We start from the raw sequence: 23,771 nt of genomic DNA, 5'->3' as shown, positions 1-23,771 counted from the left end.
CTTTCAAAGAACCAGCTTCTTGTCCTGTTGATTCTTTCTATAGTTTTTCTGTTTTCCATCTCATTTATTTCTGCTCTTATCTTTATTATTTCCTTTCTTTTGGTGACTGTAGGTTCCCTCTGCTGGTCTGCTGCTAATTGTTGGATATGCTGTATTAATGTGTTAAGTTTGGTTCTTTCCTCTTTTTGGATGTGTGCATTTATTGCAATAAATTGTCGTCTCAGCACTACTTTTACTGTGTCCCAGTGATTTTGGTATGTTGTGTTTTCATTCTCATTTATTTCTAGGAATTTTGTGAATTCACATTTAATTTCTTCTTTTACCCGGTCTCTTTTCAGCAGAGTGTTGTTCAGTTTCCATGTATTCAACTTTATTTTCTTGGTCTTCTTATTGTTGATTTCTAATTTTATAGCATTGTGGTCTGAGAAGATGATTTGTAGAATTTTGATGTTTGTAAATTTATGGTGGCTTGCTTTGTGACCTAACACATGGTCAATTCTGGAAAATGTTCCATGCTCACTAGAGAAGAACATATATTGTGCTGTTGTTGGGCTGAATGCTCTGTATACGTCTATGAAGTCAAGTTGGTTGATTGTGTTGTTTATTTCCTCTGTAACTTTGTCGAGTTTCTTTCTGGTTGTTGTGTACCTTTTTAAAAGGGCATATTAAAACCTCCCACTATATTTGTAGATTTATCTATTTCTTTCTTCAATTCTAGTAAGGTTTGTTTCATGTATTTTGATGCTCTTTCATTGGGAGTGTAGATATTTATTATGGTTATGTCAATTGACCCTTTGATCATGAGAAAGGGTCCTTCTTTGTCTCCTATGCTAGTTTTTATCTTAAAGTTTACTTTGTCAGAGATTAATATTGCTACCCCTGCTTGTTTATTATTGCAGTTAGTTTGGTAAATTTTTTTCCATCCTTTAATTTTTAGTCTGTTTTTGTCTTTGTGTGTAAGGTGTGTCTCTTGCAGGCAGCATATTGAAGGGTCTTGTTTTCTTATCATTGTGCCACTCTCTGTCTCTTCACTGGTGCATTCTAGCTATTGACATTCAATGTAATTATCGATAGGTATGAATTAATTGCTGTCCTTATGTTACTTTTTTGTTAGTACTGTTCATTCTTTTGTTCTGCATGCCTTCTTGTGTTGGGTTTGTGGGTTTTGTGCTTTTTTTGGTCAGTTTCTTCTTAGTTTTTATGTTTGCTTGTTCTTTTTTGGAAGTTCATTTTCATGGTATGTTGTGAAGTATTAACTTTCTTTGGGGTTACCTTATAGTCTACTAACTTTTCTCTCCATTTAAGAGAATCTATTGTATCCTGTAATCTACCTGACAACCTCACCACCTGGATCTTTCTTGCTATGTTTATCCCTTCTTTGGCATTGATATAATTTTGATCTTTAGTTGACCTCCCAGCTCCTTTGAATTCATTGTTGTAGTCTTGTTCTGTTCTGGACTTGGGTATCTATCGACTGAGTTCCAGGTGGTGTTGCCATGCCTATCAATCTCTGTTTTTGTCTGTTCTAGTTGGTTTTCAGTCCACAGAACTTCCTTTAGGATGTTTTGAAGTGCTGGATTGGTTTTAATAAAATCTCTCAGATTCGGCTTATTTTTTTGGAATGTTTTGATTGTACCTTTGTATTTGATTGATATTTTTGCTGGATAGACAATTCTTAGTTGGCAGCTTTATTCTTGTAGGGTTTTGTATATGTCTCCCCATTGCCTTCTTGCCTGCATGGTTTGTTCTGAATAGTCAGAGCTTAATCTGATTTGCTTGTCTTTATAAGTGACACTTCTCTACTCCTGGGCTGCTTTTAGTAATCTCTCCTTGTCTTGATTTTGTAGCTCTTGATTATTATATGTCTTGGTGACTTTCTTTTGGGTTCTATCCTTCCCAGGATATGTTCAGTTTCTTGAATGTTTATCTTCTTATCTTTCAAAATGTTAGCGAATTTTTCTTCAGCAGCTCTTCAACTATCTCCTCTGTGGACTTCTTTGATTCTTCCTGTTCTGGAGCTGCCGGGGTCTGACCTCGACATAGTTATGTTCATGAGTGTTTGGTTCACGAGGAGGGGAGATCCAGAGGCGATAGGGATAGCGAAAGAATACATAGACAAACAGAAGAAGGGAGACAATGAGGCGCCCCAAAGCCAGGGTGGATACATCACTGGTGGGCAGGCTTGGGACTGCAGGCATCATGGCCTCTGCAGGCAGCAACTCACTGCCCTGCAATCTTTACTACATGCCTTCCAACCAGTAATGCACTGCAATCGTTACTGCAAGCCTTCCAACCAGTAATGCACTTCAGTCTTTACTGAAAGCCTTCCAACCAGTAATGCACTGCTATTTTTACTCCATGCCTCCCAACCAGCAATGCACACCTGGGGAGGCCCGGGCCTCTGCTTTATTTAGGGGCAGAGTTTCACACCAAGCTGGGAGGGACCAAGGCAAGGTACAGCTAACCTCAGTACTTTTCCAGACATTCAGGTAACTTTACATCAGACTTCGCTGGTTCGAATCCCAGGCCAGCAACTTGGATTCTGAGGCCCAATTAACATATCTATAGCCCCTGAACTCAGTTGGGGGAAGGTGAGAGTTCTGCAGGAGACGCCCAGGTGAATGGGCTGCACCTGGAAAAGGGATTAAGGAGGATGGGTTCTTTGTCTATAGAACAAAGAACCGAGAAGTAGCTAAGATATTTTTAGTTAATCCTTTGGAGAAAGGTTTAACCTTGCAACCTTTAGTCTCGGCTTTAGGAAAATATCACATTTATCTGTGGATTTTCAAAGGCTCCATGTATTAATTTAATATATATAACTGAATATTAAGATGAAAGCAATTTGCCATTAACTGCCAGTGGCCTCATTTGTTACACTCGGGCCTATAGGACCTCAAACCTCTGACTAGTCTTACACGGTCCGCAACATGGAACACCAATGATTCTTAAGTTGTTCCTGTTCACATTATCCATCATGAATCTTAAACTCTCCAGATTTTTTAATTCTTTTTTCAGCTTGCTCTTCTATCTTAGCAGTTTTGAGAGATTTGTCTTCCAGCTCTCTAGTTCTGACTTCCATCTCTTCTATTCTGCTACTTTCCCCTTTCAGTGTATTGTCCATTTATGATATTTTTTATGAATCATCTGGACCTCTTTTTGCAGGTTTTGAATTGTTTCCAATGCTGTATCAATATTATTTGATTGCTCTTGTAGTACTTTCCTGACTTCTTCCTTGTTTTCCTCCACCCCTTTTTGGAGTATTTAAATATGGTTCTATATCATTCCTCTGTTTTCTTTCTCAGGCATATCTAAAATGTGCTCTCTGTCTTCCAGAAAGCCTTTGTCTGTCTCCAGCTCATTTTCCTCATCTACTCTCTTCTGTTTTTGGACATGTTTTGATATCTTTTGTTGTTTTTTGTTCATTTCCAATAATTATGTGGTTTTTTTAATGTTTAAATGGATGTTTGTTGTGTTATTAAGCTTATTATGTGTCTCCTGGTTGATATGATCAGGAGATAGGCTTCTCTTTTCACATGAAATGTTTAGCAGCTTTTATTGGCTTTTGTCTGAATGGTGGAATATTATGTGGCATGCTTGTAGCATGGCTATATGGCCACAATTGCTATTGTTTCTTGGGTAACGTAGGGAGAAAAATCTCCCACCTCCAGGAAAAATGTGTGGTCAAAAGGTCCCAAAGTAGAGGCAATATAAAAGCAGAGACAAGAACCTTCCTGCTTTTAGTGCGGGTGCCCTTTTTTGGTCTGACTGTAGTTTCGCCCTCTGACTTCCTCCAGGGCAGGATTGCTGTAGAGGGAGTCCCATGCAGTGGGGGTCTCTCTCTCTTTCTCTATGACATGGGAAAGCTGTAGTCTCAGTGCTGGACCATTTTGGGGTATGTGCACCCACCTTCCTGAAAGGGTCTGGGCTGGGCAAAGAGGGCATGACAGTGAAGGGGAGGCAAAAACAAAACAAAACAAAACAAAAAAACATGTAAAATGTCTTCATGCCTTTTTTCACAACTGTCACTTCCCTGCTTTCAGCGCTGGTGCACTCTACCAGCCTGTCTGTAGTCCCACCCTCTGACTTCCTCCCAGGTGGGATGGCCGCAGAGGGAGTCCCATGCTTATTTTCAAAAAGCAATACTTTCTTTAATACCGTGATTATTCCACTTGTGGTTTTGGGAAGCTGATGCTAAGACCTTGATGGTAGAGCCAAAGCTCTGGTGTAGTTTCTCTGGGATTTCAGCCCCTCTACCAAGGAGCCCACCTGAATCTGCTCTGCCGTCGCCAACTGAAAATCATTTTTTAATGCTTGATTTTTCTTTACTATTCTCTGTTCTCTTTCTGTTTGACTCATTCCTCTTCCTAACTGCCTTTTTCTGCCAGAGCCTTGGGATCCCTATATTTTGTTTTTTTTTCCTTTCTCTTTTTAGTTTCTCTCTTCTGTGGGCTTTTATCTTTTTCTCTCTCTCTATTTTCTTTCTTTTTTTCCCCCTTTATATTGCTTGCTCTTTTTCCCCTTAACTATTTTGTTATGTTGCTGTTTTGTTGTTTTTTTTTAACTTTCTTTTTCTCTCTTATATGTGTTTTTTCTCTTTTTGTCTCCCCTGGAAAAGGAGAGCAACAGTGTCCTTACAGTGCAGCCACAACAGTACCATCGATTACTCTGCCCACTGGGCAAGAGCCAATATCAGTTGCTATACACCTGATCAATGACAATAACAACATCAGCCAAACCCATCCTAAACTGAGTGGTATGAATGGTGAACAGAGAATGATGCACACAATTCCATCCCCTTATTAAGAACACACCAACATGCAAACATCAATTTAATACAAATACAACAACACCACAATGCTTCAGAAAGCAGTTTCTGTTTACATGAAGAAACAAGACAGAATGACTCAAACAAGTGACCAAAAAGCAGAGACAGAAAATATATTTGAGGGAAAAAAGGCGTTGGAAATATCTGATACAGAAAGTTCAAGGAAAACAAGGAAGAATTCAGGAAAAACACTATAGGGACAAGCAAAAATGATAAAGGGTTGGAGGCAATACAAACCCTACAAATAGAAATCTACAAGATTAACAATAAGATTCAAAAATGGACAGTAAATGGCAAAGGGGTAGATTTAAATCAATGGAAACCTGAATCAGTGAGCTTGAAGATAAACTTCTCAATACTAGTATGAAGAGCGATCAGAAAAAAGGATGAAAAAACAACAACAATAAAACTGAAGATAGCCCAAGATCACATGGGAGACTATGAAAAAGAATAAGTTATGGTTAATCAGAATTCCAGAACAGGAAGAGAAACACAGAAAAGAGAGTCAGAGTTGTTGGAAAAATAACTTTCCTAACATCAAGAAATATGAGAAGATAAGCATTCCTGAATCTGAACAAATCCAAAATAGCAAAGACCCCAAAAGAAAATCACCAGGACATATTTGAATCAAACTTTCCAAACCAGTGATAAGGAGATAATCCTGAGAAAATCCTGAGGTGGGGAAAAACTAAGCGTTATCTACAAAGGAGAACCAGTAAGATTAAACTCTTGATTTCTCAGAGGAAGCAATGCAGGCAGGAAGGCAATGGGAAGACATACAAAACTCTGAAAGAAAAAAAAAATTTCCAAACAAAAATCATATACTCAGAAAAGCTTTTCCTCAAATATAAAGAACATTTCTTTATTTCATAAAAAGTAAAGGAATTTATAAAAAACCAGACAAACTTCACAAAAAATACTAAAGGGAGTCCACTGGACTGAGAACCAGCAACAGCTGGAGACTGTTATACACAGCAACACAACACAGAATTCAATTCAGATGGAGAAGTATCCAAAGTAAAACAAACCTACAAGACTGAAAATAGGGTACCAGAGATATCAATTTATAATGAAAACAACTACAAAGTGAAAGGAAGGGCAAGTATAGTTGCAAACTTTCAAATGTCAAGGAAGTAAAGTAGATTTCAAGATAAAACAGACTGTTTTAACTGGTGAAGAAATGAATAAATTACAGGGTAGTCAAAAAAAAAAAAAAAAAAAAAGAATAAGCATTCACACGAAATCCAGAAGGACAACCAAAAAGATTTAGTAAGCATTAAATAGTAGTAATGAAGAAGTGTATAAGAAAAGGCACAAACAAAATGAGCTCAAGCATAGAAATTATGTGGAAAAAAGAAACCAGCAGCTCTACACACAAAAAACAACAACAACAAACAAACAAAACACACTCTGCAAAATCTTATTTATATTACATTGAACATCAGTGAATCAAATGCACCAGCCAAGAGACAGAGTGAAGCAGAATATATAAGAAAATAGGTTCCTTCAATATCCTGTCTACAAGGGACATACCTTACACACAAAGACAAAAAGAAACTATAACTCAATGAATGTAAAAAATATATCACGCTAACAGTAATGAAAAATGAGAAGAATGGCAAAATTAATTTCTGATATAAAATACACTTCAAGGCAAAAACCAGCATAAGAGACAAAGTAGGACATGACCTTGTGATTAAATTGTCAGTTGAACAAGAGGACATGAGCATAATAAATATCTATCCTCCCAATGAAATATCCTCAAAATACATAAATAAGACTCTAAAAGAATTGGAGAAATAGACAATTAGAAATCATAGTAATACTACAAAGCTATAAAATTAGAAATCAGTAATAGGAAGATCAAGGGGAAAACCAAATACATAGAAACTGAATAACATTTTTCCAAAGCTACTGGACAATAGAAAAAATGAAAAGTGAAATAAAGAATTTCTGTAATCAAATGAGAACAAAAGAATAACATACCAAAACTTTTGGGACATAGCAAAAGCAGTTCTTAGAGGGCAATTTTTATCACTAAACACTTCCAAAATGAAGAAAGAGCCTAAATCAACACATTAACACAAAATCTTCAACAATTAGAAAAGTACCCCTGCAACTACCAGAGGAAAAGAAGTAAGAAAGACTAGCGAAAAAATAAATGAAACAGAAAAAAGAAAAAACAATTGAAAGAATTAACAAAATAGACAAAATATTGGCCAATCTAAGAAAAGATAAGGAGAAGATACAAACAACACATATAAGAAATGATATAGGTAGCATCATAAGAGAACCAATAGAAATAAAAAGGATAATAACAAAATACTATGAAGATTTGAATACCAACAAATTTGAATAGAAGAAATGGACAAATTTTGGAAAAGCATGACCTACCTAAACTAGCACAGAATGAAATAGAAAACTTGAACAGACCTATAATACCAGAAGAAATTGATCAGGTCATTAAAAGACTCCCAGCAAAACAATTCTGGCCCAAGTGGCTTTACTGGTGAATTCTACCAAGCATCCAGAGAAGAACTGACACCAATTCTACCCAAACATAGAAAAGGATGGGAACCTCCCAAATACATTTTATGAAGCAAGCATAACCCTCATATCAAAACCAGGCAAAGACATCACTAAAAAAGAGAATTATAGAAAAATATCCCTCATGAGCATAGATGCAAAAATTCTCAACAAAATCCTAGCCAATTGAATGCAACAATATATTAAGAAAAATACATCATGACCAAGTGGGAGTCACAGCAGATATGCAAGGATGGTTCAGTATTAGAAAACCAATAAACTTAATTAACTACATAAACAAAACAAGAATCACACAATCATATTGATTGATGCAGAAAAGACATTGGAAGAAATCCAACATCTTTTCTTGATAAAAACACTCAACAAAATAGGAATAAAAGGGAAATTACTCAGTATAATTGAAGACATGTATACAAATCCAACAGCCAACATTACCTTCAATGGAGAGAAAATGAAAGCATTCCCTTTGTGAATATGAACCAGACAAGGATGCCTTTTATCACCAGTCTTATTCAGTATTGTATTGGATGTCTTACTAGAGCTATCAGGCAAGAAAGGAAAATTGGAGTGCTGTAGCTCCATAGGATAAGCACCCACAAGATCGGCAATTCAAGCCAACCTGCCACTCCATGGGGGAAAGATAAGGCTTTCTGCTCCTATTAAGATTTGTTGTTGTTATATACCATGTGGAGTTGGTTTGCAGCCCGATTTGTAACCACTACACTATCAGAGCTCCTTAAGATTTACAAGCCTAGAAACCTCAATGCATGGTCACTATGAGTTGGAACTGACTTGACAGCAGTAACAACAAAACTAATTGGAAAAGAAGAAGTAAAACACTTTTTGCAGATGATACGGTTCTATACATAGAAAATCCCAAAGACTCAGCAAGAAAATTTTTGGAACTCATTGAATGATTCAGCAAAGTGGCTGCATACACCATTCAGCATTCCTAATTTTAAACCTTTCCTAATTTTAAACCATTCCTAATTTTAAACCTTTCCTAATTTTAAACCATTCATTATCCCCTTGTGCTGTTCTAACAACTGCTTCTTGTTCTATGTATAGGTTCCTCATGAGCACAATTAAGTATTCTGGAATACCCATTCTTTGCAATGTTACCCATAGTTATGATCCAATTGTTCAAATACCTTTGCATAGTAAATAAAACACAGGTAACCATCTTTCTGGTACTCTCTCCTTTCATACTTTCATCTGACATCAGCAACGATATCCCTTGTTCCATGTCCTCTTCTGTATCTGACATTTCTGGCAGCTCCCTATTGGTATACTGTTGCAACCATTTTTATTATCTTGAACAAAATTTCACTTGGATTTTATAATAATGATTCCCATATTCTGTTGGGTCACCTTTCTTTGGAATGGGCACACACTTGGATCTCTTCCAATCAGTTGTCCAGACAGCTATCTTCTAAATTTCTTGGCATAGACAAGTGAGAGTTTCTGGCACTGCATAAATTTGTTGAATCATTTCAACTGGTATTCTATCAATTCCTGGAGCCTTCTTTTCCACCAATGCTTTCAGTGCAGTGTGGACTTCTTTCTTCAATTCTATCAGTTCTTGATCATATGCTACCTCTTGAAAAGGTTGGTATAGAGACTCTGTGTATTCCCTCCATCATGTTTTGATGCTTCCTACAACATTCAATATTTTGCTTATAAAATCCTTCAATATCACATGCCTAGGCTTGAATTGTTTCTTCAGTTCTTTCAACTTGAGAAATACTGATTGTGTTCTTCCATTCTGGTTGTGTAACTTCAGGTCTTTGTACATTTTATTATAATATTTGACTTTGTCTTCACAAGCTGCCCTTTGGAATTTTCTGTTCAGCTCTTTTACTATCTAATTTCTTCTTTTTTATTTTTTAACTTCTGTACATTTAAGAGCATATTTCAGACTCTCTGTTGACATCTATTTCAGTATTTTCTTTCTTTTGTATCTTTTTAATGATTTTTGGCTTTCTTCATGTATGATGTTCTTGAAGTTATACCACAACTATGCTGGGTTTTGGTAATTAGTTTCCTTTTTTTTTTTCTTTTTATAAGTTTTTATTGTGAATTGAGAGAAAGTTTATAGGGAAGATCATCAGATCATCAGTTCTACATTGAACAAATCATACATTTTGTTTTATTGTTGTTGTTAAGTGCCGTTGAGTCGATTCCGACCTATAGCAACCCTGTATAGGGTTCCCAAGGAGCATCTGGTGAGCTTGAACCACCGAACTTGTAGTTCAAACAGCTTTGCAGTCTGGCACATTGCTTATAATCCCCTCCATGTACCATCAGTTAACAGTATTTCTCTCTATTCATTTTAGCTTTAAAATTTTTTTAAAACACTTACGCATATATAATAATTTACACCCCAAAGGGCACATTCTGCAAGTTTGCCTCCTGACTGCTAGCTCTCAGTCCCTCTCTTTCCATGAATCTAGAGTCCTCAGCTGCTCCCTCTCTCCATGTTCCCATCTCTGCCTCCATCTCTGATGTCACTGCTTCTCTAGATAAGGTCATACACTGTTTGTTCTCTTTTCCCTTGATGGTCCTAGGGTCCTCTGTTTCTGGACTGTAAGATTAACTACTCCCCCATTTTTGTTACAAAACTTCTACCTTTACAATTGGCTCAGTTGCAATTAGTCATGATAGCAATTACTCACTATTGAATCATAAGAATCTTATCCCCATGTCTTTTTACCAGACCCATCTAGACAAGATGAAAACTATTGAGTGAGGACTCAATCTTCCCCCACACACTCTTAAACTAAACTCCCTCTTGAAACCTTGTAAGCCAGTCACTTCAAGCCTTTATCACCCCCTCATTTTAGGTAGCCAATGTCTAAGTTGCCCTCCCTATCTAACCTGTATACAGAGGGGATAGCATTGATCTTTGATGTGAAGACTCTTTCCCTCTCTTTGGTATTTTGAGCTATTACCTCCATGATTATAGGTCAAGTTCATCGAGGCTAGGTCAAATGGCTACTATCTGTAAGTTTGGCTGTTCTTGTGCATCTCCCCTCATTTCATATCAGCTGGATGCTTCACTCTCAGCTCTAGCCCTCTGTGGCTATGTCCTTGTCCATGGGCTCAGGTGTCCCCAGGTCTCACCACACTGACTAACCAGCCCTTCCTCATCTCTCTCTCATTTCCAGGTCAATGGGAGTCTATGGACCATGGCTGAACTCAGACCATTTCTTCATTGCTGCCTTTCCTCCTCTTCCACTCACCAGTATACCAATATGTTCACCAGCAAGCTTACATGCATGCTTATGTGTTTATTTTGAGTTTCAATCTTAGAGGGGGATTTGTTTGATTGCTTGCCTTGATGACTTCCCGGCAAACAACTTGCTTATTCTTTGTAGTAGCCAATCATACGGCCATTTTTTTTTTTTTTTGTTTTTTTTCCTGATGATCTTTTTTTTTGAAGGTGTATCTTCTCTCACTCTAGCTGTTCCAGGCTAGTCTGCTTGTCCTTTCTGGTGGTAATGTCCCACCTCAGATGATAATTAGTTTCTAATGGATCAAATCTGTTCTTTAGATGGCATCTAAATTCAGGTGGTATATATTCAAGGTCATATTTTTGCTCTGGTGGGCTTATTTTAAGTTTGTAGCCTCAATTAAGCAATTGATAGCCTGATCTACAGTTGGCCTCTGGCATTTGTTTGGCTGATGATATTGAACTCCATCATCTCTTCCCAAAGATTTAGTCAGTTTTATTCCTGTGTATTCCATCAGGTGATATCCATGTGTAGAGTCACTGTTTATGTTATTGTGCAAAAGTATTTGCAATGAGTAAGTAGTTCGTCTTGCACAATTCTCTCAAGTGATCCCCAACTTCATTTCTATCAGCAAGGCCATGTTTTCCAACTACTGATCCTCTTCCTCTTTCTTTTCAACTTTTGCATTCCAATCACCAGCAATTATCAATATATTTTGATTTCAGACTGAAGACGTGGTTCAATACAACTTCCTCATTACTGGTTTTAGTGATTGGTGCATGAATTTGTATGTGTATGGATATTATCCTATTACATACAGCATTTCAGTTCAAGATAAATCTTCAAATGTTTTTTTTTGGACAATGAATGTGATTCAAAGTGGCCAATACTAGTCCATTTCAGTTCACTAATGCTTACGGTGTCTATCTTAATGCAATCCATTTCATTTTTTAATAATTCCTGTTTTCAGAGGGATCCCGATGAGTGATATCAATGCTGATGTCAGACAGATCTTGGCTGAAAACAGAGAATACCAGAATGATGTTTACTTGGGTTTTATTTACTCTGAAAAGGCATTGAGCTCTGTTGATCATAAAAAACTATGAACAACTTTCTGAAAAATGAGAATACCAAAATACTTAATTGTGCTCATGTGGAACCTGTATATAGATTAAGAGACAGCTATTTGATCAGAACTAAAGGTGCTGTTGCATAGTTGAAATCAAGAAAGATGTTGTCTAAGGTGTTTTATCCACTCACCATGCTTATTAAGTCTGTATACTGAGCAAATAATCTCAGAAGCTGGACTTTATTAAGAAGAATGCAGTATCAGGATTGGAGGGAGACTCAGTAACAATTGCTTGCTTAAAGCTAAGAGGCCTTGAAGACCTTACTGATGAAGATTACATGAAGATTACTGATGAAGTGTACATGAAGATTACTGATGAAGATTACATTGCTTTAACTATGGATTACATTTTAGTGCAAAGAAAACAAAAATCCTCACAACTGGACCCATACAAAAATGAAAAAAGATTGACGCTGTCAAGGATTTCATTTTATTTGGAGCCACAACCAATGTCCATGGAAGGTATCAGTCATTGGGCAAATCTGCTTCAAAAGCCTGGATTAAGATATGTGTGACCAAGCTATGGTATTTTCAATTGCTTCATATGCATGTGAGGAAGACCAGAGAAAAAAATCAATGGATTTGAACCATGGTGTTGGCAAAAAATATTGTAATTACCATGGATCACCAGAAGAACAAATTAATCTGTCTTGGAGGAAGTACAGCCAAATGCACCTTAGAAGAGAGGATAGAGAGGCTTTGTTTCTTATACAGAGACCAGTCTCTGGTGAAGGACATCATGCTTGGTAAAGTAGAAGTTCAACAATAAAGAGGAATACTGTTAGTGAGATGGATTTATATAGTGGCTGAAACAATGAGCTAAAATATAACAATTGTGAGGATGATGGAAGAGTGGTCAGTGTTTCTTTTGTCCGGTGGGTCGCAATGAGTTGAAACCTTGGAACTGACTGGACAGTATCTCACAACAACATTCATAAGGAATATTAGCCTGTGGTTTTCTTTTCTTGTTATATTTTTACCTAGCTTTGATGTCAAAGTTATTCTGGCCTCATAGGAAGATTTAGGAAATACACTCCTATATTTAGTATTGCTTACATTATTTTTGAAAGATTTTAAGAAGGATTCATGTTAACTCTTCTTTAAATGCTTGGTAGAATTCACTAGTGAAGTCATATGAACCTTGTTCTTTTCTTTGTTGGGAGTTTTTCTTTTCTTTTTTTATTATTACTGATATAATCTTTTCACTTGTTCAGATTTTGCGTGTTTTCTTGAATCAGTTTTGGTAGTTTGTTTCTGGAAATTTGTTTATTTTATCTAGGTTAATTAATTTGTTGTTGTATGTTATGTTCTTGTATAATATTTTTGTTTCTTCAGGGACAGAAATGTCTACATTTTCATATATAATTTTAGTTATTTGTATCTTCTCTTTTTTTTTTTTTTCCTTTATCAGTCTATTTAGAGATTTGTCAATTCTGTTGACATTTCAAAAGGCAATTTTTTTTTTATGTCATTGATTCTGTTGTCTCCTTATTCCCTATTTCATTCTTCTCTACTGTAATATATATTATTTTCTTTTTCTGCTACTTTTGGGTTAAGTTATCTCTTCTTTTTCTAGATTCTTGTGGTGTAAAGTTAGGTAATTGACTTGATTTCTTTTTTAATATATACATTTACTACTGTCAATTTCCTACATTGGACATTATGTACAAAACATTTTGGCACGTACATATGTATTTATATATACAACATAACAACAACTATATGTTGTTGTTGTTAAGTGCCATTGAGTCGATCCCAACCCATAGCAACCCTGTGTAGGGTTTCTGAAGAGCAGCTGGTGAGCTTGAACTGCCAACCTTGCAGTTCAAATGGCTTTGCAGTGTGGCACATTAACCCACAGCACCACACCAGGACTCCACAACAACTATATATATATGTATATATATAATTGTTAATTTGTTAATGTTGTATATATGTATTGTTGTTGTTAAATGCCATGGAGTTGGTTCTAACTCATAGCGACCCTGGATAGATAGGGTTTCTGAGGAACGACTGGTGTGTTTGAACTGCTGACCTTGTGATTAGCAATTGAGTGCTTATCCTACAGTGTCACGCCAGCAATCCAATTAGTTTATAGTCTTGTTTAAGTTGTCTATTTCCATATTAATATTCTGTTTGTATGTTCTATCCTATTCAATGTTGCATATTGAAGTCTGGTGCTGCAGGTTAATGCTCTTGACTGCAAGGTTGGCTTGAACTGCAAGGTCAGCAGTTCAAACTCATCTGCTGCTCCTTGGAAACCTTATACAGGGTTGCTATGAGTTGGAACCAACTTTACATGCTGTCTAATCAATATCATAGTGACCCTGTGTGGGCTTTCCAAGGAGCTTCTGGTGGGTTTGAACTGCCGACCTTTTGGTTCCCAGTCCAGTGCTGATCATACATACTGTTTATTTTTCCCTTCATTTTAAACATTTTTTAATGTTTTCTTTTGAGATGCTTGTTTATGATTTTATATTCCTGACGGATTGACTTTTTCAATATATAATGTTCTAATTGTTGTTGTTAAGTGCCATCGAGTCAGTATCTTAGTGAGAACTGTTTTTAAGTGGATTTTGTGAAATTACATCAAAATATATTCTCTGAGTTTCCTCATAGATCACTGTTGGAGACATTGGAACACTTTTTAAGATTCGTATTGGTCATACCAACTCTGGACCCTCTCCTGCCTGGCACTGTAAAGAGGTAAGGGTGTATCCCATCCTCTGCAAAATCCTCTGCAAATTTGACTTGGGAAATAAGTCTCAGTGGATATTTCATGCCTATTGAAAGTTGATGAATTCTAACATAGATTTTTTTAAGTCAGTTCATTCCTCTAAGACACTGATATCATATGCCCTTTATTAATTGATTCATCCCCAATTAATTAAGAAAGCACTTTAAACAAACAATTATTTCACCTTATTAGAAAGAAAATATTTGGGAGACTTGATAAACTCACGTAGCTTCTTGATATAATTCTAATATTATTGAACAAGTGACTAAGTGCATATAATGTACTTCAGAAAAGCTGTAAAGCTATGCTATTGTGTTGGTAAAATGATAATTACAAAACTTCAATGCTAACCATTAAATCTGTTCAAAGTATGTGAAATAAAATAGTGTCCCTTGAGTATTTGCAGGAAGAAAAAAAAGGCTTGTTCAGAATGAAAAATACGTATTGTGATGATTATCATTAAATGCAGACCTCTCATATTGGAAATTGCATGGCTTACCATACATTTTTATATATGGTGTATTTATATACTCTATGATTTTAAAATAAATCATCTTGATTTAAACAAGTTCTCAAATTGCCAAGTCATATTTCTTGGCAAACCTATCCTTCTTTTATGTTTTTATTATATGTAAAATAATGAAAAATTCATGGAAGATGAGTAATACATTGAAATCAGCATTAAAAAATTGTTTTAGCAAGAATATATAATTATTACTAATGCTATCTTCATTGTATTAAATCACAAGGATCCAGGAGCACAATGCAAAAATAAAAGCACAAAATGTAGAAGTTAGATTTCAAAGTTATGCTTGTGCAGTGTAGAGGTTTGAGTCATCTGCTGCTCTCTGCCAGCTCCTTCGCCCACAGGCCACCCCGCCCCACCCCACTATTCTCTCTACCCTCACCAGACTTCCAGCACTGCTGTCTGCTGCAGCTTCAGCACCCTGGCACAGAACAGTGCTAAAGTAGCTGTGCTGGAGGCTTCTGGAGGAATTAGGTAGCCCCTTCACTTTTCCCCAAGATTAGCCCCTTGATGAATTATCTAACCCTCTATGATATTGCCCACATCCCTGGAGTATGACACATTTCAAATGATTGTTTATTTTGTCTTTCTCAAAAAGTCTGTTTTGGGTTTTGATAATAATCAAATTTAAAATCAAGGCAGCAGCTTTGGAAATCAATGGTTATTTTATGTGACATTCAGTGCTCACTTCTATCAGAATCATATCTGATGTGCATTTATAAAACCAAATTGCTGGGTTTAAGAACCATAAAATTAGGATTGGAGACTGAAAATCTGCCTTCAAGATGAGATGATTTTTTTTTTTTTTTTTTTAAGATGAGATGATTTTTAAAACAAAAGCTGAAAAACCTCTCATTTGAGGCAGTTTAAAGAAAGTAAATTAACAGATAAAACAATTTCTCTCTGAAGCTTTTAAAAGAAATGTTAGCATCTCCAATGGAAACCCTATGGATCTCAGGGGTCTGATCCACAACAGACTGGGGAGTGTTTTGTTCCATTGTATTGAGGTTGCTATGAGTTGTGGTATTCATGAGTTAGGGCCAACTTAATGGCAGTTAACAAGAACAACTCAGGAAAGGTTACATTTTAGGATCAAAACAAAGTTTGGTTATTTTTTACATTCATCTGTCTACACCAGAATTTATTATTAATGTCCTTGTTTAACTTTAGGATAAATTGATCAGATATGGCAGAACAGGTGCCAATAAAATGCTATTATTAAGTGCCACCAAGTCAATTCTGACTCTTAGCAACCCTGTAGAGGGTTTCTGAGAAGCTAATGATGAGTTTGAACTGCTGACCTTGTAGCTCAATCCAACCTTGTGGTCCAGTGCTTATCCTACAGTGTCACAAAATTATTAACAAATAATAAATTGTTTCTTGAATTCATTAATGTTTGGATGACCCTAGGGTAGACTGAAGGAGGGAATTATATCAGTTTGGATATCTAGTGCCTTAAATATAACTTTATGCTAAAATTTATGAAATCACTTTCATATTTAGAAGGAAAATTCATTTCTAAAAGTCAAAGCAGGGAAACAATTGATTTAAAATGATAACTCTAAACTTGAAAATATTGATAATATATGATAATAAAATGATCTGACAATTTATTTGACAATTTGATATAATACTCTTATATATTTCATAAGGCATATTGTTTTTATTGTAGATAAAGTTATGGAACATGCATTCTGGAAAACAGTTTTATATACCTGTTCAGCGGTGGTTAGCACGAGATCAAGAGGATGGGGATATTTGTCGAGAATTGCCTATTTTAATCAAAGGACAACCTATCCTTCCAGGTAGGGTAGATTGAACTCCATGCAACACCAATAATACCTTTTTGTCTAAATGCTACAGGACAAGGAACTCAATAAATACATGCTAAGTAAATGAATAAATTCACAGACTGAATGACTAAAGACTGACTGAATGAATAAATAACTGCTCATTTCTTACTTTTCATTTCATTACTTCTACTAGTATGACAGATGCATCTAAATGTTTCTCTTGTTGGTGTTCATTTTACATGTTGGTGTTCAGGAGTAAGTTCTTGTCAACAGTTTGTCCTGTACGAAGGGCAGCTGAAATGTCTCATTTAAAACAAGAAAAAGTATTTTTAGAAGGTCATGAGAAAATTGAATGCCAACTAAATTACTTTAGGGCTAAGAAATGCGAGTCACTGTGTTCTTTTCTCACCAAGCTCCAGCTTATTCTTGAAAATGTGTCTATTTAATCAGGAAATGAAAACAATTGTTTCATGATTTCCTAAGCATTTGGCCAAAAACAGAAGCATTTCCAAATCTTGTATAAATATGACTGAGAAATAGGCTCTTAACTACTTCCCTTATAGTTAAGCAATCACTACATTCCACCATTATAATTCAGGGTGACTCTGTCATCTGTCCTTAAGGACCTTTTGCTCTTTGCTTTGGAAAAGAATGATAGAATGGTTTATGAGAATTATTAAATTGGCAGTTGCTTAATATAGGTTTTTTTCTGCAACTCAGGTTATATTTTACTAAAATTGTGATGTCTTAGCTTTCTTTAGAAATATTTAGTAATAAATATTATCTGATGACTAAGAAGAGCTTCACAATGTCATAAAATCTAACATTAGGCTCAGATACATACCAGCTGTCTTAGTTATCTACTGCTGCCATAACAGAAATATCACAAGTGGATGGCTTTAACAGACAAATAGTTTTTCTTTGAGTTTAGCTGTCTGAATTCAGGATTCCAATGCTAGAAGAAGACTTTCTTTCTGTCAGTTCTGGTGGGAAGTCCTTGTCTCCTTTCAACATCTGTGGGCCTGGTACCCCTTGAGGGGTCTCCTGGTGTCATGGCATCAATATTCCCCTGGATCTAGGAAATTCTCAGCTCAGAGACTCTGGGTCCAAAGGATGCTATCTACTCCGGAATATTTTTCTTTGTGATGCTGAGGTCCCTCTCTGTCTCTCCTTGCTTCACTTTTCTTTTATCTCTTATGATGCAGGCCATACCTGAGAGAAATTCCTCTTACATCATCAGGTATGTGACCTGAGTAAGGATATTGTATCCTGCCCTAGTCCTCTTACTACTGATTGGCTGATTACGTCAGATCACATATTTTGGGGGAATGACAAATTGAAGAGGAATGGCATCACATTCATCATTAAAAAAAAAAATTCTATCTTTTTTTTTTTTTCTTAAATATTTTATTGTGAATTATGTGATAGTTTACATGGGAGAACATTAGTTTTACATTGATTCTATCATATATCGTCTCATTGCCATGGTTACAATCCCCTCCATGCATCATCAACCAACCAAAGGGTATACCCTGCAATCCCTCCCCCATATCCCCCAGGTCTTCAGCACACAGTCGCTCTCCCTCTCTGGATCTAAAGTCTCCAGCTGCTCCATTGCTCCACGTCATCATCTCTGTCTCCATTTCAGGCATAACTGCTCTGGGTAGGGTCCCGCTCTCTGCTCTTCTCCCTTGATGGTGCCAGGGACCTCCGCTCCTAGACTGAAAAGTTAATCACTCCCCTCCTTGCTATAAAACGCTTACCTTTACATTTCCAACCCTCACAATCAGTCCTGATAACAATTATTCACTATTGTATCACCAGAGACCTGTCTGCATTTCATTGCATCAGCCCTGCCTAGACAGATTGAATACTACTCACTAGAGATTCTACCTTCTTCCAAGCCCTCTGGATCTAGGTGCCCTCTTGAAAGCTTGTAAGCCAGTCACTTCTTGCCTTTGTAGCCCCCCGCGCCCCATTTTGGGTAGCCAATGTCCAAGTTGCCCATCCCTGTCTACTCTGTGTGTGGAGGAGGTGGGAATGATCCTTGCTGTAAGGACTTGTTCCCTTTTTTGAGCTACTGCTTCCATAGTGTAGGTCAAGTTTATCAAATTGTATGAGATTACTTTTTTTTTCCTCTTCTTTTTACTTCTGGTTGAGCTCTGATCCTCCAGTCATTGAAGCCAGGTCAAGTAAAAAACATTTCTATCTTAAAGATCAATGCTGTCTGTGATAGGAGAATACACATGTCTATAAGAAGAGATGGATTCCTGGTGTGGTGCTGTAGGTTAAGCATTGGACTGTGAACCATAAAGTCAGTGGTTCAAATTCACCAACTGTTCCTGGGAAACCCCATATAGAGTTGCTATGAGTCAAAATCGACTTGATGACACTTAACAACAACAAGAAGAAAGACCAGTTGATACACTTAATTGTTCTCATGTGGAACCTGAACATAGACCAAGAGGCAGTTGTTCAAACAGAATAAGGGGACACTGAATGGTTTAAAATCAGGAAAGATGTGTGCCAGGGTTGTATTCTTTCACCACACTTATTCAATCTGTATGCTGAACAAATAATCTGAGAATATGGGTTATATGAAGAAAGATGTGGCATCAGGATATGAGGACTCATTAATAACCTGTGATATGCATACAACACAACCTGGCTTTCTGAAAGTGCTTATTGAAGAAGATCAAAGATAACAGTCTCACTATTGGTTACACCCCTATGTAAAGGAAACAAAAATCTTTACAATGGGACTAATAAATAACAGCATGATTCATGAAGAAAAATTGAAAGTGTCCAAGACTTCATTTTTCTTGGTTCCACTATCAATACATATGGAAGAAGGAGTCAAGAAATCAAATAATATATTGCATTAGGCAAATCAGTGGCACAAGACCTCTTGAAAGTAATCAGAAGCAAAGATGTAATTTGAGGGCTAAGGTGCATCTCCTCCAAGCTACCGTAATTTCAATATTCTCAGATGCATGTGAAAGTTGGACAATGAATAAAGAAGACTGTAGAAGAGATGCACTTGAGGTATGGTGTTGGGGAATAATATAAAAAATACCATGGGGTCTAACAAATCTGTGTTAGAAGAAGTACAGCCAGAATGGTCCTTTTTTAATTTTTAAAGCTTTGATTGTGAATTGAGTGTAGGTTTACAGGACAAAGCAACAGTTTTACATTCAACAAATCACTGCCATGATTACAATCCCTTCCATGCACCATCAGCTACAGTATTTTATCTATTACCTTTTTTTTAAAAAACTATACATACCACATTGGAAATATATGTTTGTTTAAATGTCCAAAGGGCACATTTTGCTAACCAGCCTCCTGTCACAGGCACACTGCCTTTCTCAGTCCATGGCCTGTAGTCCTCTGTTGTTCTGTCCCTTGATGCCATGGACTCTGCCACCATCTCTGTTATCTCAGTTTTCCCGGTTAGAATCCCTTGCTCCTTTCATGTTCTTCCCTCTTGATGATCCTAGGTCCTCTGTTTCTGACAGATTAACTGCTCTCCCCTTTATTTACACCTGTTCTACATTTACAGTGATAATTACAATTAGTCCTGATAATAATTAATCACAATTGAATCATAAAATTCTATCCCCATCATCACCACATCCATCTGGACAAGAGGAACACTATTCAGTGTTCCTCATTCGGACACTAAGCAACCTCATGAAATCTCGTAAGCCAACCACTCCGTGCCTTTCTAGCCCCCAGTTTTGATAGCTGAAGTCTAAGTTGCCCATCCTATCAACCCAGTGTACTGAGGATGCAAATGTGAGCCTTAATATGAAGCATCCTTCCCTTTCAGTTGGAATTTTGGGCAACTTTATCCATATGCAAAGGTCCAGTTCATCAAGTTGTCACAATTTACACTTGCTCCCTGTATTAAGCTTCTTTATCTTCATCTGATCAAGTTCTGGTCAGCAAGCCATCCAAGTTAGGTCAAATGAGTACTATCTACATGTTTGCATGCCTCCCCCCACTTCAGACTAGCTAACCACTTTACTCTTAACTCTAGTCCCCAGTGATTAGGTCAGTGTCCATAGGCTTGGGAGTTCCACATCTCCCTGAACTTCAAACCATCTCTCTCATCTCAAGGTCATCGGATCCCTGTGGAACACGGCTAAACTTAGCCAGTGTCTTCATTGCTGTATTTCCCCCACTTCCATTCACAAGTTGACCAGGGTGGTCACTAGTTGGCCTACAGGATGGTGGGTTTCAATCTTAGAAAGGGGTTTATTCTGATGGGCTGATTTTCTTGCCTTGATCGCCCCAAGGCAAACAGTTTGATTGATATTGTCACAGCCAAACAGTCTTTTTTTTAAAGAAGTATTTTCTGTTCCTTTAGCCATTCTAGGTTGGCCTGCATGTCTTTTCAATTGGGAATGCTCCACCTTGGAAAGTTCTGGGTGGGGCTCAGGATTCCACCTAAGGCCCCACACGTCACCAAGGCTTAACAAGTAGGCTATTTCCCTGAGCATATTCTAATACCCTTTCAGAAAATCCAATCAGGGATAGACTGAAGATGGGCTAACAAGCTTTCTGTAATCATATTTCCCAATATTCCTTTCTATCCCACTTAAATGTCTACATTACAATAGTAGGCAAGGGAAATTAATATCCACAGAACAGTCAAGCAACTTAACATGATTTGCCCATTCAGACTCTGTCTCAATCCCTATATCATAGAGCCCTGTTGTTCCAAGGCTGTGCATATATCACAGTGTGCCTCTATCCCATTTAGTCCATGCATACCTCCCTAAATTTTATCCTATAATCCCATTCATCTACTCCCTCCCCATGTCTTGTGCATTGCCTTAAACAGAATGGTCCTTAAAAGCCAGGATGATGAAATTTCATCTTTCATACTTTGTACATATTGTTAGGAGGAACCATTCCCTAGACAAGGACATCATGCTTGGTGAAGTGGAGGGTCATCAAACAAGACTCCCAATGAGATGGATTGCCACAGTGACAGTTGCAAAGCCCTCAAGTATGACAATCGTGAGGATGGTACAGGACTGGCAGTATTGCCTCCTGTTGCTCATAGGGTTGCAATGAGTTGGAACCCACTCGACAATACCTCACAACAAAAGCAAATGAATGATGGGGAGAGTGGGAGCTCTGTATGATAAGAACCGGACTACAAACCACAAGACTAGCCCCTTGAGCCCACCAGCTGCTCTATGTTTCTGTTCCTGGAAAGAGTTATAGCTTTGGAAACCCTATGCAGGATTGCTGAGTCTGAACTGCCCAGGGGCACTTAACAACAAGTAGATTAGGACTGGTCTCTGGGAGGAGGCAAAACTTTACTGGACCTTGAAGAATAGGACAGAGTTTAGAAGAGAAGTGGTTTCGTGGGAATTTTGAAGTGTTCCAATGCAACTGCTAGTCAGTTTTGTTTTGTTTAGTTTTGTTTACAATGAGGTGGTTAGACATATTCGAGAGCTCTAAGAGTAGCTGTTGTTGTTACTGTTGAGTGATGCTGAGTTCATTCCAACTCATAGTGACCTTGTGTAGGGTTTCAAGGGTCTTGCGGTTAGCAGTCCAGTACTTATCCTTATTGCCATATGAGGACCCCAGCTAGTCTGATTATCTTTATTCTGTTATTGAATACTTCAAAACTAGACTAGAGCAATTTTATCTTCACATATTTTATCTCATTTATTCAACACAACTACCATTGGAGGGTGTACTCTGCTATTATTTTTACTTGTACATAAGGAAACTGAAACATAGAGAGATTTAGTAGTGTGTTTAAGGTCCCACAACTGGGCTTTTCCCTTTTCCTCCTCCTTACAGTCTTTTTCAGTAGTCTCAGAAAAAAGGCGTTTGGAGAATCTATGACAGTTGTGAAGCAGAGTATTTATTTACTATCTGCCCTTGAGAGTAGAAAGGTTGATAAAATGGGGCCCCTTTAAAGTAGACTGTACTGACAGGGACTAAATCAAATGAAATGATGGACAGAGGAAGGTGGGGCCTGAAGAGGTGACCCTTGGTAGAAGAGGTCACCTCCGTTCTGCATCTGGCTCCTGTTTCTTTTATGTTTGCATACTTTACCTGAGTTTCTTCATTCTCACACCTGTGATGTGAAGAATTTGACTAGGCAAATTTAATTTCTTTTAGTTTGTTAATTTTATGTTGACCTTGTTGAAACCTAGGATTCTCTTGTTCCAGTTCAATGCAGAATCAGCTCAGGAAAGAATTGCTTTGGTGGTAAACCCTGTTTTGTCCTCAATAACTGGTTTTGCAATTTAGAAACTCAGCCAGGGTTTAATAAGGCAGACTTATACTCTCAAAACAGTTCAGGAAAATAGCAGTTTTTACAAAGAAGGTTTTGTCCACAAATTGCTGTACAATGTCACAAATTGGATTTTTACGTATGTGGACCTGCGTGGTTTGTGGGGTTATTCCATGCTCTATGAATGGTTAACTCCATGATCTCAAGCTTCATGTTTATTCCTTTTTTTTTTTTTTTCTTTACATGATTTTTGTTAGTTTGTTGCTCTTCCTTCATTCTTTAAGATTCAAGTTTCTCTGGTATCATTGGCTTTTTGTCTGAAGAATTTACTTTAAAAGTTCTTTCAGAGCAGAGCTTCTGGAGAGGAGTGCTCATAGTTTTACTTCATTTGAGAATGTCTTTAAATTGCCTTAATTCCTGAAGTTTATTTGTATGGGATATAGAATTCTCAGCATTTATTTCTTTGCTTTCAGCACTTTACAAATGCTGTACCATTTCCTTCCTTTCTCCATGTTTTTTTTTTTTGGTTTTTATTATGGATTGAGTGAAAATTTACAGGGCACATCATCAGTTTCACATTCAACCATTCATATGACTTGTTTCATTACATTGATTATAATCCCCTCCATACATCATCAGTTAACAGTGTTTCTCTCTATCCTCTTTAGTTTGTTTTGTTTGTTTTTTTTGCAGGGGGGCGGAAACTTTGCCTTTTT

The 23,771-nt window shown here is 37.0% G+C and overlaps 1 protein-coding gene across 1 annotated transcript in view; it reads left to right on the top strand.

Moving 5' to 3' along the window:
• Positions 1 to 23,771, top strand: part of LOC102810528 — a 373,438-nt gene that overhangs the window by 39,568 nt on the left and 310,099 nt on the right. Inside the window, exons 4-5 of the mRNA XM_006871864.1 lie at positions 14,354 to 14,440; positions 16,670 to 16,802. Coding sequence (XP_006871926.1) covers positions 14,354 to 14,440; positions 16,670 to 16,802 — 220 coding nt within the window. The remainder of the gene's footprint in view (positions 1 to 14,353; positions 14,441 to 16,669; positions 16,803 to 23,771) is intronic.

The sequence above is a fragment of the Chrysochloris asiatica genome, unplaced genomic scaffold, assembly GCF_000296735.1.
Source record: "Chrysochloris asiatica unplaced genomic scaffold, ChrAsi1.0 scaffold00176, whole genome shotgun sequence".
NCBI lineage: Eukaryota > Metazoa > Chordata > Mammalia > Afrosoricida > Chrysochloridae > Chrysochloris > Chrysochloris asiatica.
Note: the sequence above shows the minus strand (reverse complement) of the source record. Positions and strands in the feature narration are given on the sequence as shown.